Source organism: Rhinoraja longicauda, chromosome 2, assembly GCF_053455715.1.
Source record: "Rhinoraja longicauda isolate Sanriku21f chromosome 2, sRhiLon1.1, whole genome shotgun sequence".
NCBI lineage: Eukaryota > Metazoa > Chordata > Chondrichthyes > Rajiformes > Arhynchobatidae > Rhinoraja > Rhinoraja longicauda.
Window position 1 is genome coordinate 98,945,666 of NC_135954.1, and position 17,594 is coordinate 98,963,259.

The following is a 17,594-nucleotide window of genomic DNA, read 5'->3' on the forward strand; positions in this document are numbered from 1 at the left end:
GTCCACAATTTGGGTGTTTGTAAACTGGGGACAACCTGTATTGTAATAGCCAATTCTAGCCAAGTCCACAAATGCATTAGTCTTTCTATCCACAACTATAGTCCACCTGCCTCAGAAACTCTCATGCATGCAAACAACTAACTCATTAATTTCGACACTCTCCCTGTTGACCTCCCCCATCTTTCTTATTATGTAAACTTTAATTGATCCAATCTGCTGCCTCCTTTAATTTGTCTGCACTAGTCAAGAGTGTTTTATTGCCATATATCCCAGATAGAACAATGGCATTCTTACTTGCAGCATCATCTGTAAACAATATAACAAGATACAGCATGGAAACAGGCCCTTCAGCCTATTTTATTTAAACAAACACACACATACATACACACAAACAAACATACAAACACTAATTGTGCAAAAAGACAAAACCAATGGTCCCAAGTCTATGTGGTTCAGAGCTTATTTGGCGGTTGTAGTGTTGCCTGATCGATTTAGGGACGAAGCTGTTCCTGAATATCAGAGTATTCAGGCTTCTATATATTTTTTCTGATGGCAGCTGTGAAACGAGTGTGTGGCTAGGCTTATGTGATTCTCTGATGATGATGATGGCTGCCTTTTTGAGACAGCGACACCTGCAAATCCCTTCGATGGTGCGGAGGTCAGAACCCGTGATGTTCTGGGCAGTATTCACCAGGTTATGCAGTCTTCTTCGTTCCTGGGCATTCAAGTTGCTGAACCAGGCCGTGATGCAATCAGTCAATAAGCTCTCTACAGTACACCAGTACAAGTCCTCTCTGATGCACCGGATCTCCACAATCTTCTCAGGAAGCAGACGCATTGGTGGGCTTTCTTTATAATTGGATCAATGTGCTGGATCCAGGAAAGATCTTCAGAAATATCCATTTGGTCAGTCGATCGATCTCACTTCTGTGCTTTGACGCATCACCATCAGTAATTCGTCCAACAACAGTGGTGTCGTCAGAAAACTTGAAGATGTGTTCGCACTGTGTCCGTCTTCACAGTCGTGAGTATAGAGTGAGTAGAGCACGGGGCTGAGCACACAGACTTGAGGTGCTCCTGTACTGATGGTTACTGTAGTCCACTACCCATCTTTTTTAAAAAAACTACCCTTACATGAGCTGCTGATCCTTCTCTACGCTAAAAGTCTTTTTCCACCCCATTAACCCTTCTGTCAAATTTCAAATTTTGTCCAATTTAATCTTTGACCTATTTGGGAATTTCAAATGCTTCATAATTTTTAAGACGAGATAAAAATAATTATTATTCTTGCTGCAATATTCCAACATTGCATGACAAAAATTGGTACTAAACCGCCAGCAGGAGTTTTCTTTAAATTACCTTGATTGCCGCCAAAGCTTTCAGAAGTTGGTTTAGTTCACTCTGTGGCAAATCCAATAAACATTCCCGACTCATGATATTTGTCAGTATATATTCTAAAAAATTTATGGCCAATTTCAGTTTGGGTTGTACCATTTCTTGGATTCGAACTTTATGTTCTTGGACCTTTTTACTCTGGGGGAAAAAAAATAAAACAAAGATATACTATTGCCACTTTCTCACCATGAATTGACAATTCAAAGACAACCACAATTTTATTACACCTGCACATTGCAATGTGACTCAACTTTGCTTAAAATTATTCATAATTAAAGCATGATTATTATGTCACTGATTACAACAATTTTTTCTCCATCATAAAAAAAATATTCTTGCGACACCAGTCAGTTCCAAGTTCCATTGAAAAGTTTCTACATTTTACCAACTTTAGGTATGGTCTCATTCTTTGGAGGATTAGTCTCCAGATTCAAAGGCGAGGAGTCACCAACCAATGGATGGGTAATGGGATAATAATAACTCAACAAGTGACAGCTCTTTTCCAGATTTGCAACATTTGATTCCTATTTGAGAAGCTCATGGAAACCTTTTTTAACCCGTTTCGGTCTAATTTCGAACTAAATTCAAATTTTTATATACCAATGGAATTCAACATTACGACAAAATGAATCAGGAAGCAAAAAGATCTAGAGGATCAAAGGCTAAACAATTTTAAGCACTAGATCTTCGATTCCAAAACATGGATAGTAAGCTATCATTGCAAATTCAGCATCTTTGGAAACTAGACATCTTGTTTGCCGAGGTTGTCTGTTTATATAGGAAGGAACTGCGGATGCTGGTTTACACTGTAAAGTGTAAAGGGTCGCAACCTGAAACGTCACCTATTCCTTCCTGCCTGTCCCGCTGAATAACTCCAGCATTTTGTGACTATTGTCTGTCTACATATTTTGTTTTTTCTGCAAATACCTTTTTTACTCACTATCCAGAATCACACCGTCTGAATTACTCTATAAATTCCTATGTTCTCCTAAAACTCTATTTAGACCAGGTCAAAAATACAAGACTACAGTTTTCATGCTATCATTATTTCTTTGGTAAGGAAAATGGCTGACAACATGTTTTCTGGTCTATGAAGCATTTAAAATCTTAAATGGATTAACTGACCTTTTGAGGAAGCCCCTCTGTCAGCCAATCAGTAATCAGCTCAACCACATGTCCGACTTTCCCCCACTGACAAAGGCAGTCTATCAATGCAGCATACTTAGTCACATCGGCTTCTTTATCCAAATTTCTCAACTTGGAGAGAACACCACAACTGAAAAAATATGATCGACAAGGATCAGAACATCAAAAGCACGAACAAAGCTTTACACCAGTATTCATTCTCTCTGTTCTTCAATCCACCATATTTATTACCCATTCCCAATAATCCTAAATTAACCATGGTGAGAGCTAGTTGATTTTTACATTAATCTGGTATCTTCCTGGCATCAATCTACAAATTGGCAGAGCAAATGAATGTTTCAGGTGAGACAGTGAGACAGAGGTTCACCTGCACCTCCTCCAACCTCAACTATTGCATCCACTGCTCTAGATGTCAACTTATCTATATCGGCGAAACCAAGCGCAGGCTCGGCGATCGCTTCGCTGAACACCTGCGCTCGGTCCGCAGTAACGCAACTGATCTCCCGGTGGCCCAGTACTTTAACTCCCCCTCCCATTTCCAGTCTGACCTCTCTGTCATGGGCCATAGTGAGGCCCACCGGAAATTGGAGGAGCAGCACCTCATATTTCGCCTGGGCAGTTTGCGGCCCGGTGGTATGAACGTCGACTTCTCCAACTTCAGATAGCTCCTCTGTCCCTCCCTTCCCCTCCTCCTTCCCAGATCTCCCTCTATCTTCCTGTCTCCACCTATATCCTTCCTTTGTCCCACCCCCGACATCAGTCTGAAGAAGGGTCTCGACGCGAAACGTCACCCATTCCTTCTCTCCCGAGATGCTGCCTGACCTGCTGAGTTACTCCAGCATTTTGTGAATAAATCGATTTGTACCAGCATCTGCAGTTATTTTCTTATACTAATGAATGTTTCAGTTTGGCACAATGAGATCAGAGTTTGTTAGTCTAGTACATTAGTCACTTGCCACTCAAAAAATAATGCATCTGAAAGGGACCAAAATCTATCATGACATGATTCTTTTAGATAAAATTTGCACATCCAGAAAACATAGATGAGTATTTGAGGATTTTTATTTATGTAAATATTGGTCCCATTAAACACTAATTTGTGTTAACAATAAACATTTCAAGGTAATGTTCTCTGGCTTAATGGAAAAAAAAGTGCTAATTAACTTCCATCACTGATAATCTTGTTCAAAAATCAATCCTGAGGTGTAATATACATTAACGCAATTTGCTCCAATACTCTTACACAACTAAGAGCTTAAAGCGTTACACTAATATTTTGTTTTCAATTTTATTTCTAAAGAATTTTCTGATCAATGACAGTAATATTGCCTAACGGAAACAAGCTATTTTTAAACAAAATTTTACACAAAGCATTGTGGCTTAGAAATTCTATCATGTAGGATAATGCGATTAGCATTTTATTAAAACCTAATCACTTTATTGTGCGAAATGCATACTTGAATTTTAATCTAGTTCCTTGATGTTGCACATTTGCATAGTATGAAGTAACAAAAAAAGATTCTTCTTTGACTGCCAACTCCCCATATCTGATTAATTGCCACCAATCTGCGATCACCAACCTATCTATTTTGATTTTCTTTCTATATCCACTTCCAATTTGCTCCTCAATTCAATTCCTCCCTCATTTCAAAAGCAGGATGTCAAAGCTAACAGAAACAAAACCTGCATCCCCACCTCTCTCAGTACCACTACATATTCTCAAGCATGATACAATTTTGAAGCCACTGTACCTGAAGGTAGGAATTGCTCTTGCAGGCATGAAGGAAGCCAGAATTATTAAGGGAACAATGCAGCAGTCATCCTGTAAAAATACAAACAGTTTGGCCTAAAAACAATATACATGTGCAGATATCTTACCCCATGAAAAAAGTCCTCAAAGTAAACTATGTGGACAACAGATAAAATTAAGCTGGGATAAATGTTCAGTCAGTTTATACTATGATTTGAATTATTAACAAGGAAAGTTTATACCGTGAAAGTTTTCAAATATATAGGCAGCACAGATGCAAACTTCATAATTGTGTAGTTTTTTGCTTCTTCGTTTTCATTCAGTGCCTTGTGGATGCTTTTCCATAAAACAACAATAATTTCCAGTAGGCTAGCCATTGTGGTGCTATCATTCACTGACAACACATTATCCAGCACCTGTAGGAAAAGATAATTGATTTTCAACCTTTCAGTTAAAAGCATTCATGTTCCTCACCCCTTCTCAAATTTGTTTCATATCCTGGCATCAAATCTACTTTCCACAAAACACTGGGCACCAAAGAGCAAACTGAAGTATATGAAATGTTAAGAGAATGGTGATAGTAGGTCGAAGATTAACATTCTATTGAAATAAATATTACAATACCAAACACATTGCACTACATATCTGGAAATCTTAAATCAAATCACAAGCTGTACAAATATCAAACACATGTTGTGAGAAACACGATTTGCTTTCAGCTGTCACTGAAGTACATTTTATATGTTTAGCTTAGATTTTAATGTTAAACACCAACTGCTCAAACTCCGATAAATATTTAACATCCAAAATATTTATTCAGTAACGGGATCCTGGGGATAAAAAAAGCTACTATTTAATCATGATGATTTAAGACCTTTAAGCTCACATGCAGTACATTCCAACAATTGTTCTCAGACCAGCAAATTATGAATTGCGAGTTTAGACAGTCACAAGGAGCAAACTTTAGGGATGGAACTTCTCCACGGTTAGTTTATGAGTTTAGTTTATTGTCACGTGTGCCACGGTACAGTGAAAATATTTTGTTGCACACTAACCAGTAAGTAGAAAGACAATACATGATTACAATCATCCGATTGATTCTCAATAGGTAAATTACCTGATTTTTTTTTTTTTAAATCTTAAATAGTACAACTCAAATTTAGTCACAAATCATTTTGGACATGTGAAATATTAGCTTAAAGTGCAGATCTACATTTTGCTTTCAGTAAAGTAAATAAACTTTATTTCTCTTTTTATTAGTTTATCATAGTTATTTGTTAATTTTGGCTTAATGATCTCAATTTTTATATGTGGTTATTATCTTCACATTGATGTTTTCTGCCAAAAGTTCCAAGTTCTCAAGTCAGGTGCAGCATAAAAACATTGATTTATCTTTTACCTTTCCCCTGAGGCTTGGCATTAAGGAGAAACCATTTGTGATTTCTCTTTTAATACCTGTTTATCCATCCATCTGAGGAATGGAAACATTGCACTCACACTGATATTTTCCTTTCGTTGTTCGTCATCACTGGTATCACCTTCACTATGTGTTGCCCTCTCAATGCAGGCATTCAAGCATCGCCGAATCACAAGCATCAACTTGGCTGTTAAAGAAAAAGAAATATGTAGAGATGCAACATTGACAATTTCTGCAGAACACCCATTTCCTGCAAATAAATATTACATCCTGCATCATTTTTTAGCTCAAAATTAATGCAGGAAGCTTTCTTAAACACATTGTTAGGTGACTGACTATTTCATAACGGAATAAAATAAGTAAACTGCTCACATTGCCAAGTAATCCAGGTTGACATTTCAGTATATTGGAAAGCTGTGTTTGGATACGTTATTAATAAAATGTCCAAATGTCCTAAGAAATATAAAAACTCCCTGGATGCTACTTCAAAGAGTCTTCTCACCATTGCCACGGCCAATTATTCCTTAACCACCAAGTAAAAACATTTTTTTGGGCGGCACAGTTGATAGAGCTACTGCTTCACAGCGCCGGACACCGAGGTTCCATCTAACCTTGGGATCCATGTCTGTGTCGAGTTTGCACATTTTCCCTGTGACCACATGGGTTTCCTCTTGTATCCCAAAGACTTGAGTTTGTAAGTTATTAGGCCTCTGTATATTGCCCATAGTGTATAGAAGCAAAGGTGGGATAACACAGAACTACTGTGAATACAGTCTGAAGGGTCCTGATCTGAAACATTATCAGCCTGAAGGGTCCCGACCCAAAATGTTGACTATCCATGTCCCCCAGAGATGCTGCCTGACCCGAGTTACTCCAGCAATTTGTGTTGTGCAAAGGAATGTAGATGACAGTTGGAGCCATTGGGGCATAGAAATATGGAGTTGAGACCTGGGCTGCTGAAACGATAACTGCCAAAGACTGTATTTAAAAAAAATGTGATGCACGAGGCTTAATTGGACTGAAATCTCTGAGGTCTACCAGAAGGTATATGGATGGGGCAGTCAACTGAATGATTTGAAAACAAAGATGAGAATTTAAAAACTGAAAGCTAATCTATATGCAAATTGCTTTACAGTTTTGCATCAGCTGAGACGGTGAAAGATTGTTCAGGAAAACTGGGAATAGTTGAGCCAAGAGGGCAAGGAAAAAGAATGAGTATATCAGCAACAGTTGTGCATAAGTACAAAATTGAGTAAATTAGTAACTAATATACTTACAGTTTAATGCACAAGTACAGATATACCTGTACTATTTGTACAAATACAATACGGACATTTTTTAAGAACTTGATACTTGAAAGCTACCAGTTGCCGACAGAGATGCGGCGACTCTGAGCGTTGCCTTTAGAAGAAATCTACTCAATTATTGCATTCTTTTACTCTAGTATTGACATCTGCTATGATTTTACTGGATTGTATGCAAAGCAAAGCATTTCACTGTATCTAGGTATATGTGACATTAAAATACCCACTACTACGAGTCTTACCAATATTGGTTGGTGCAGTGTGTTCATGTGCATATTGATAAAATTTCCTTGCTGCCATGGGATTCATTTGAACAAGGGTGACACATCTTTCACACCATTCTTCATCAGGTTGATTCACAGGAAAAAATGAGTTAAATAACAGGTTAACAATCCGCCTAGCAACTGGTCGAGAATCAAGCTCCAATCGGGCCAGAAGATGTTCCATTGGGCAGATTTTCCAAAACTGAATTTGAAAAGGACAATACAAATAAATAATATCATTGGTGCAAGTCAAATGTGAATACAATTATAACCAAACATTAAATTTTCTCCAATTTGTATTATTTATATGTCTGACTATTATTACTTAATGTACAAATGACATGTCAAAGTATCAGGCATCAAACATCTCCAGATCTGCACTTGCTCAAGTGAAAATAAAGCTTGAAAACAGAAACAGTTTCCCAATCGAACAGTGCTCCCAATGTCCTGGTAAAATTGCATGGCTCAATCAACATCAGTGGATAAAACTGTTAATTTATTTTTGGCAAGTAGTAATTGCACTTCAAAACATCAAAAACTGGAGCAAGAGCAGGTTATTCAACCCCTTGTGTCTATTGCGTGTTCAATAGGATCATGGCTAATCAGTCAAATTCAGTATGCTGCTTCAGCTTTCTCACCGTATCCCGTCAGTGATCAGAACAGTATTTAACTCCTTGAATATATTTAATAACATCATTGAGTTCTACTGCATAGAAATAGGCCCGTTGGCCCACTGCATCGATGCCAACCAACATGGCTATCTATACTAATCCCACATGCCTGCTTAATGCCATCTCCCTCTAGGTCTTGTTCACTCATGTACCTTTCCAGTTTTCACTTACATGTGTTACTGTTCCTGGCTGCATCATCTCTACTGGCAGCTCATTCCAGATACCAACTATACCGAGAGCAATTTACCCCCAAATTACCCCCCTGCCCTCTCATAATGGGCGGCATGATGGCATAACTGGTTGAACTGCTGTCTCACAGCACCAGAGAACTGGGTTCGATCCTGACCAGGTGCTGCCTGTGTGGAGTTTGCATGTTTTCCGTGACCACATGTGTCCTCCATCGTCCCAAAGATGTGTGATTAGGTTAATTAGCCTGTGTAAATTACCCCTAATGTGCCAGGAGTGGATGAGATAGTGGTTAACATAAAACTAGAATGAACGGGTGATTGATGGTTAGTGTGGTCTCAGTGGGCTGAAGGACCAGTTTCCATGGTGCATCTCTAAACTAAAACTAAACTCACCGTAAACCCATAACCCTTTAATGATTTGGATTCAACTGCCTCAGTAGCTGTGCAGTACTGGGGATAACATGAGGTGCTATATAAGTCTCCCTTTCTTTATCAGCTCCTCAGAAAACATCACCGTTCAATTTGCTTCCTACTGATAACATTTGGGACTTTGCAATACATGAACTATTTTTTCACATCTTGCATTTAACGAAACAACTTTCTTTTTTTCTGACTCTGCACATATCTATTTTAATTAAAATGGAGATAGTGGCCGCTATGTTATTAGTTTCCACATCTGTGGTGTTCAATGTGCTAGCAAATAAGTTAACTTAATGTTGACCTCATCTGGATGTATTACTTAAGGTGCTGAGGTTCAGATTAAAGTTTTGATCATATAAAGGAATGTTAATGCTTTGTGGATGTATATCAAAACAGACAAAATTAGAATGTAAAATCCCTAATCCAAGCTTAAATTTACAAACTTAATGCAATAAAAAGATTTTTTATTCAGATTATAAACAAAGGCTTTGATTAAATGCAGCTTGCTTGAATATGATGGTCAAATGTAAGGTATCACAAAATGCTGGAGTAACTCAGCAGGTCAGGCAGCATCTCTGGAGAGAAGGAATGGGTGACATTTCGGGTCGAGACCCTTCTTTGAGTTATATTTTGCTGACAAAGTATTTTCTGACAAATCTGAGAAGTATCTGTTTCAACTACTTAAGTTCACCATTTTTCTATCCATTTCACCTTTGCAGCTTTGACAGCTTTAACTTTCAGCAGCATATCGACAAAAGCTACTCGGACTTTTTCAGAAGCGTCATGAAGACTGTTTCTCAGTCCAGGGAGAAGCTGCTCCAACAAAGGATGGCTCATTCTGTTGTCCAAAGTAATCGGTAAACACTGCAGAAAAAGGATGACAAAGTATATTATCCATTTAAAATATTCAGAGTCCAGCCTCAATCTAAAGCAAAAGAAAACTGCAAATGACGCAAATCTGAAATAAAGACAAAAACGCTGAAACATTTTAATAGGTCAGACAGCTAAATTAAATGAGTAGGTCAGAAAACTAAATTAACATTTCAGGTCAATGGTCTTTCATCAGTTTGAAACAATCTAATAGCAACCTGAGACATTTACCATTTATCCGCATGAACTGCTGAGTATTTCCAGCATGTTTGTGATACATATGACATGGAGGGAACGGTAGACGGGTTGGTTAGTAAGATTGCAGATAACACCAAGATTGGTGGGGTCGTGGACCCTCTCATCCTGGCAACATCCTCATAAATCTTCTCTGTACCCTTTCCAGCTTGACAACATCTTTCCTACAACATGGTGCCCAGAACTGAACATTAATACTCAAAATGAGGTTTCACCAATGTCTTATACAATTGCAACATGAGCTCCCAACTTCCCAAATGTAATGGGAAAATATAAAATTAGTGACATGGCCCCCAACAGCATTGATGTACAGAGGAGTCCTGGGGTCCAAGTCCACAACTCCCTGAAAGTGGTAACACGAGTATCCAGAATGCCAGAGGCTGCGGGGATACCTGATAGAAATGTATACAATTGTGAGAGGCAGTCAGACTGAGGTCAGAACCTATTTCCCCAGGATAGAAAAATCAAATACTAGAGGGCATAGTTGTCAGGTGAGAGGGACAAAGTATAAAGGAAATGATTGAGGCAAGTACTTTTACAGAGAGGGCAGTAAGTCCCTGGAATGCACTGCCAGGGGTGGTAGTTGAGGCAGATACGATAGTGGCATTTAAGAAACCTTTAGATAAGCATATGGAAATACAGAAAATGGAGGAACATGGATTATGTGCAGGTAGATAAGAGATGGTCTTGGCATCATATTTGGCACAGGCATTGTGGGCTGAAGTGCCCTTTCTTTTCTTGTAACTTTGCTATATTCTATATTTTGTTTTTATGTTGTAAATTTACAGGTATCTGGATTTAAACAGCACGTGTTTGAATGTATGAAATATCAAAACTGAGGAAATTCTCCAAAACAAATGTGCACTCTAGGCTGAAACGTGATGAACTATATGAGATAATGCTCGTATAAATTCACTGTCCTGGAGCTTTCTTCTTGGTCCTGTAGATTTAAATGATTATGCTATAACCAAACCAAAATTTTGGTTTGTGTCTCAAAAGTGAAGGGGAAGTGGATGGCATAAAAATTAGTCATCTTGCATCATCAAGATGAAACAAGCTTGCCAGGACACAAATCACACTCCTAAATCTTGTTGTCCATCCCAAGCACAAAGATAAACAAATGGAAAAGGTGCCAACACAGACCCAGTGATAAATGCACTTCGACATTTACAGCTGGGGACACATGCAAAAATAAACAAGGAATTAAAATACCTTCTTACCTTAAAGACAGAACAACGAACATCAGCAGAGCTTGTATCAGCTGAAAGGTCATGGAGCACTTTTGTGAGGAGATCAGTGAGGAAAGAAGGAGGTATCATCTCCCAATACTTTGCAACAATTCTGCACACACCAAGCACACCAGAAGAACGAACCAAGGGTTGAGGATCCTCTAAAAGATTCTACAAAAACAATAGAATCACGTGATTAATATATGTTTTGTTCCCATACCAATATGTTTAGCATATTAAAATATTGTCACCTTAGGATAGATTGTGTATACTTCAAAAAAAAGCAAACATATTGAAAAAGCTTTTAACAAACTGTAATTCTTCTGGCTGTGTATATTACCTTCAGTACAAAAGAGCACACTGCACTCAGTTGAGAATTTAACAGCCTTCCCTTCAGTCATGCATTTCCATTTCACTCTAGAATGTGTCTACAAAACAATTTTTGGAACCACCAAAGAAATAGGACAGCAGCAGGAAGAATTGACAGGGAATGGTCACATCCGTTTCTATTTGATTTCCACTGAGACTCCCACAGACCAATATTTTGTCGATTGATTTATCAGGATTAAAATCATGAACCATACTTACAAAGATTTCCTCAAATTGCTTTTGGATTGCAACGTCTGCATCTTCGCTGGTTAGTGCAGGGTCTCGAATTGGAAACGCTTCAACAAAGAGAATTGCAGCATTTGCTCGCACTTGTGAGTTGCTGGCCTTTGAAAAAAAACTAATGTTAATTTGTGCAAAACATTGAAAGAAAATACTGTACAGGAGTCAGACTGCAAATTATGAAAACTGCATACAATACTCCAACGCTAGGCTCACCAAATAGTTCCCGACTACCTTGAATGCAAGCCCACAATGAGCCCCAGTCAGGGATTCCAATGAGTTCATTGATGTTAGATTTTTGGAGGAGTTTGAAAACATCCTAGGTCAGGAACTACAGGCCTAATTATTTTAAAAAATTGATTTCATAGCTATGGCATTGTGTATTCCATTCCAGATAATTTGGTACAACCTCAGATTAAACCATATCTCCAATTGCCAAAACTAATTAAGTATGCAGTAAGCAGCAAATGTCTCAATGCAGATTAATATTGGTAAACTGAGACCTAAAGAACCGATGGTAGATGAAAAGAGTATTGGGGATCCAAGAACCAGTTGAAGCGCTGACCCTCAGGGATTTTTCACTGCTGTGATTATAGCACCAAACATACCATTGAGACGACTTTTAAAGAATTCTTTGATCATGATTCTGTCTTTGACATATAGTATAAGAAAATAACTGCAGATGCTGGTACAAATCGAAGGTATTTATTCACAAAATGCTGGAGTAACTCAGCAGGTCAGGCAGCATCTCAGGAGAGAAGGAATGGGCGACGTTTCGGGTCGAGACCCTTCTTCAGACTGACATGGATGCTCTTGACTCCATCCTAAAACAAACTAGCCACTCTAGTTGTGCTCTTGTACTAATTGTTGAGCTGTATCGTTTAAATATTAAACTGAGTGTTTATACAACCTCTACAGTGATAACCCCCGCCGATCCAAAACAACCTCTTTTGGATTTCATCATGCCTGGAGGAGACAACCCAGATCAGCAGAATGCAGTTTCACTCGGCCCACCTTCAGGACATCACAGCGCCAAGTATGGTTTGAACAATCAAAAGCCCAATTCCATATCCCAGATACCTGCTGACATCACCAAGTACTACTACGTGGTGAGTGCGCTGGACCAGGAAAGCGCCGGGCGCCTGATCGATTACCTTCTCCACCCACCAGCCGACAACAAGTACAAAGGGATCAGAACGCTCCTCAAGGACACTTTCGGTCTCAGCCACAGCAACAGGGCAGCAAAACTCCTGCACATGGATGGACTAGTTGACTGCAAACCGTCCGTGCTCATGAACAAAATGCCTGATGGATGAACACAAGACCTGCTTCCTTCTCGAACAAATCTTCCTCGAGCAGATGCCTGAGGACATCCGCCTGCTCCTCGCAGATGACGATTTCATCGACCCCCGACGGCTGGCAGACCATGCAGACGTGGTGTGGCAGGCCAAACAGCAGGATGGAGCCACCATCAGTCAGGTGGCGGCAGTGCCTCGGCAGGTCATACGGGAAATCCCAGACTCCACGAAAGGAGCGGTGGTGACGTCGGCCACGAATGGCGCCAGCAAGGACAAATGGTGCTACTACCACCAAAGGTGGGGCTCCGAGGCCCGCCGATGCCGACCACCCTGCACGCATCCGGGAAACACCTCGGCCGGCTGGCGGTAGAGGCAACAGCGGCCAGCCAAAACCATCGGCTCCTCTACACCTGGGATCGTCATTCGGGTCGACGTTTTCTCATTGACACAGGAGCGGAGTTCAGTGTTTTGCCCCCCTCGGGCACCGACACTAGTTCTGGAAAGAAAGGGCCTCCCCTGACCGCCGCCAACTGCAGCAACATCAGAACATATGGGGCCCGCACGATCCCACTCAACTTCAACGGTCGCTTGAAGTGGACCTTTACCATCACTGACATCTCACAACCGCTGCTGGGCACCGACTTCCTCCGGGCGCACTCCCTGCTTGTCGACGTGAAAGGACAACTTCTCATTAATTCTCAGACGTTCGAGTCAATCGCCTTGCACCACGCCGAATTGACAGTGCCCCACCTCGGCTCAGTGACCTTCTCTGACAACGAATACGCCAGGATCTTGGCCGATTTCCTTGACATCATAACTCCCTAGTTCACAACGGCCAGCCCCAAACATGGGGTGAAGCACCATATCCCCACCACTGGACCGCCATTCCAAGCAGGCACACAAAGGCTGCCCGCCGACAAGCTCCAACTGGCCAAAGACGACTTCCGCAAGATGGAGGAAATGGGCATAGTGCGTCAGCCCGTAGATATCCCTACTTCACATGGTCCCCAAAGCATTTGGGGGCTGGAGCCCCTGTGGGGACTACCGCCGTCTCAACGAGGTCACAACAGCTGACCGGTACCCTGACCCTCACATCCAGGACTTCAAGGCAAACCTGGACGGTGACGTTTTTTTACAAGATCGAACTGGTATGCGGCTACCATCAGATTCCGGTCCACACAGACGACATTCCTAAGACGACCCTCAACACCCCGTTCGGGCTCTTTGAGTTCCTGCGCATGCCTTTCCGTCTCAAGAACGCTGCCCAAGCTTTCCAACGGCTCATGGACACGGTGAGCCGCGGGCTGGACTTCGTGTTCATCTACCTCGTCGCCAGCCACTCTAGCCAGGAACACTGCGCACATCTCCGGCAGCTCTGCCGGAGAGAGGATGAAGAGATGCTCACCTACTGCACCGCCATCTCAGGCCTGCTCTTGGAGGATGTGCGATTCGGCCTTGCTGACACCACACTACTCTGCGACGTGTCTACTGGACAGCCATCCCCGCTGCCTGGCGCCGCCGAATTTTCGACATGGTTCATGGCCTAGCTCACCCTTCCATCCTGACAACAAAGGCACTGATGAGTTCATCAGTGGCAAGTTCATGTGGCACCGGTTGCACAAACAGGTCGGCAACTCGGCCAGAGCATGCATCCCCTGGCAAACCTCCAAGATTCAGAGACACATCAAGGCACCGCTGCAGGACTTCGCACTGACACATCGGTGTTTCGACCACATCCACGTCGACTTTGTTGGACCGCTGCCCCAATCCAGAGGTGTTACCCACCTCTTCACCATCGTGGACAGATTCACGAGATGGCCGGAAGTTGTCCCGCTCTCGGATACCTCCACTGCGACCTGTGCACGTGTCCTCACCGCCCACTGGATCACCTGCTTTGGCATGCCGGTGGACATCTCCTCCGACAGAGGTGCACAGTTCACCTCCGGCCTGTGGTCAGCAACGGCCCGGCTGCTTGGCACCAAGCTGAACCACACAACACCACCTGCAAGCAAACAGCCGAGTGGAACGTTTTCATCGGCACGCGAAGGCATCCCTCAAGGCACGGCTCACGGGCCTGGATTGGATGGACGAATTGCCGTGGGTCATGCTAAGCATACGCACTGCCCCGAAGGAGGACCTGGCAACTTTCTCGGTCGAACTGTTGTACGGAGCCCTGCTTACGGTCCCAGGGGACTTCATCCCAGCGGCGAGTTGACATCAAGAACCGCCCACAACCAGGCCTCATTGAGATGGTGGGCACGCTCTCTCTAGTCCCAACATGGTCTCATAACCACGCAAGTCCCACCCGATCTCCAAGACTGCCAGTACGTCTTCCTTCGCCGAGATTCCCACCGTACACCAGTGCAAAAACCTTACGAGGGACCCTTCGGAGTACTGCAAAACGACGCCACGACTGTCATCATCGACATGGGCTGCAGACACGAGACTGGCCGTCTAAAGCCGGCACACTTGGACACTTGGAACCAGTGCAGGTGGCACAACCCCGCTGCAGAGGGCGTCCACACACCTCCCAACATTTGATTTTACAAATTCAGAATTTTGATGTCCAAAATTCAGAATTTTACATCAAAATTCATAGTATGGCACGTAATGCAACTTTTCAGCAACAAAAAAGTATGCACAACAAATGCGCGTACACGTTGTGCCACATTCATGTGTGAAAAAACTACTGTTATTTCCAACTGCCTGTAGTTTTTGGACTACATGTACAATGTCATGCCTATCATGAGTATATTCTGCTATTTATAGAAAGGTTATTGAACAGAAATACATTTTACAACACAAAGAAAAGATTGTTTTGTTTTTTCTATTTTGCTTTTTCCTTACACATCCCGATTCTCTTGATATTGAATAAAAGAACAATGGTCATAAACTGTTTGACTCAGTTATGAAGAGTTTCATTTAAAACTGCACATACCTAATTTCATTGAAGACATACTTGCTCCAGTGGTCTTCAACAGCAAATCACAACGGTCCACATACACAAGATTAGACTGCCTCACTCGACGCCTAACTGCCTCCAATACTCCGGTTCGGGGGGGGGGGGGGGGGGGGGTGGAGGGTCATGTGGTGGGCCAAGCCACTTTGGTCTTGAACTGCCGCTAGTCGAGCTCTCGCGTGGACCTGGCGTGATCAGTGCCGACCAATCAACGCCGAACTAGGTGGTCTGCTGGCAGTGTGCAGTGGACGTACGGAGCTAGTCATCACTTCACAGTCAACATGTTAACACACACCTTGTCCTCTTGTGCTAATTGTTGAGCTGTATCATTTAAATATTAAACTGAGTGTTTATACAACATGTGAACAATAGTTCACATTTGTTAAAATTCTCATTTCAGATTTATGTTAAACATTAAAATAGTGCACAGATAAAGTCACCGATTACTTTTAAAAAGTCTACAATTATACCTTTAGGCCTCTCCACAGAATAGGTTGGTACAGACGATGCAGCATTTCATCAACTCCTTGGCGTAGTTTTTGTTGATGAAAGTAACTTAACAACTACAACAAAAAAAAATATTCATACATTAGCAAGTTACAAACCAGGCTTCACTCACACCATCCACAACGCAAAGGAAAAGTCTATCGACCTGCCAGTTGCAAGAACCAGTCCCCCTTCTGCAATAAAATAAAACTGAGAATGACATGCTTAGGTCTACTAAATCAGGCTTAACATTCTGCAGAATTCATTGAGTATAACCCAAGATCCAAACCAGATAACATAAAGCAGATTAAAGTATACCATGAGATTTTATGAAAAAACATTACAAATGTAACACTTTTTCCTAAAAATGATTTTAACATGGGAAACAGAAGTATTTTGGTCCCTCGAGCCTGCTTTGCCATTCTATGAGATCATGCTGATCTGTGTTTAGTCTCAATATAATTTTCAACTGTCCCCCCACAAACCTTGGAGTTCAAATGCCTGTCAATCTCCGCCATGAGTATGTTCAATAACTCCACCTCCACAGCTCTCTAGGATAGTGAATTCCCAGTGTCAGCACCATTTGAGAAGAAATGATTGCTGATCTTCTTAAATAAGCAATCCTTTATTCTGTAATTTTGTTCCCTATTTCCAGAAAACCCCACCAGGGGAAACATCTTCTCAGACATTAATCCTGTTATTCCCTTAGAATCTTAGATTCAAGAAAATGTTTCACGAGGATTACAACTCATACATCTAGATTAAATGGAAGAAAAAAAATGTCAATGCTGTGCAAATGTGACATCACAGAAAGATTCCACGTAAAATGCAGGACTGAGAAACAGGATGCTTCCAAGTCTATCTTGAGAAAAACATTTATTCATCATGCCATTTTACGTGGAATCTTTCTGTGATGTCACATTTGCGCAGCATTGACATTTTTTTCTTCCTCCATGGTTTTTCTTCTTAAGACCTCCTGAAGCCTTCATTTTCTAACAAAATCATATAGATATTGGATTAAAACATGTTTTTAACACAATCAACCTTTTTTATTAGAAATTATTTCTCCTGTGAGGAGTACAAATCAAGAAAATAACTGCACATGCTGGTACAGTCTGAAGAAGGGTCTCGACCCGAAACGTCACCCATTCCTTCTCTCCTGAGACGCTGCCTGACCTGCTGAGTTACTCCAGCATTTTGTGAAATAAATACCTTTGATTTGTACCAGCACCAGCCTATCATGTTACCCACAGTAACATAAATGGAAAACAAATGAGGTACTTTTAAGTCTTTCTTTTTTCCCCCCACTATAATTGGATGTATTAATATTTTCT

General features: G+C 41.4%; 1 protein-coding gene across 1 annotated transcript in view; it reads right to left on the reverse strand.

Annotated features, from left to right (window-relative positions):
• Positions 1-17,594, reverse strand: part of ncapg2 (non-SMC condensin II complex, subunit G2) — a 78,685-nt gene that overhangs the window by 26,267 nt on the left and 34,824 nt on the right. Inside the window, exons 10-19 of the mRNA XM_078429453.1 lie at positions 16,245-16,337; positions 11,497-11,622; positions 10,900-11,079; positions 9,266-9,418; positions 7,255-7,477; positions 5,789-5,895; positions 4,534-4,707; positions 4,293-4,363; positions 2,521-2,671; positions 1,360-1,533 (exon numbers count right to left, since the gene is read on the reverse strand). Of these exons, the coding sequence (XP_078285579.1) occupies positions 1,360-1,533; positions 2,521-2,671; positions 4,293-4,363; positions 4,534-4,707; positions 5,789-5,895; positions 7,255-7,477; positions 9,266-9,418; positions 10,900-11,079; positions 11,497-11,622; positions 16,245-16,337 (1,452 nt within the window). The remainder of the gene's footprint in view (positions 1-1,359; positions 1,534-2,520; positions 2,672-4,292; positions 4,364-4,533; positions 4,708-5,788; positions 5,896-7,254; positions 7,478-9,265; positions 9,419-10,899; positions 11,080-11,496; positions 11,623-16,244; positions 16,338-17,594) is intronic.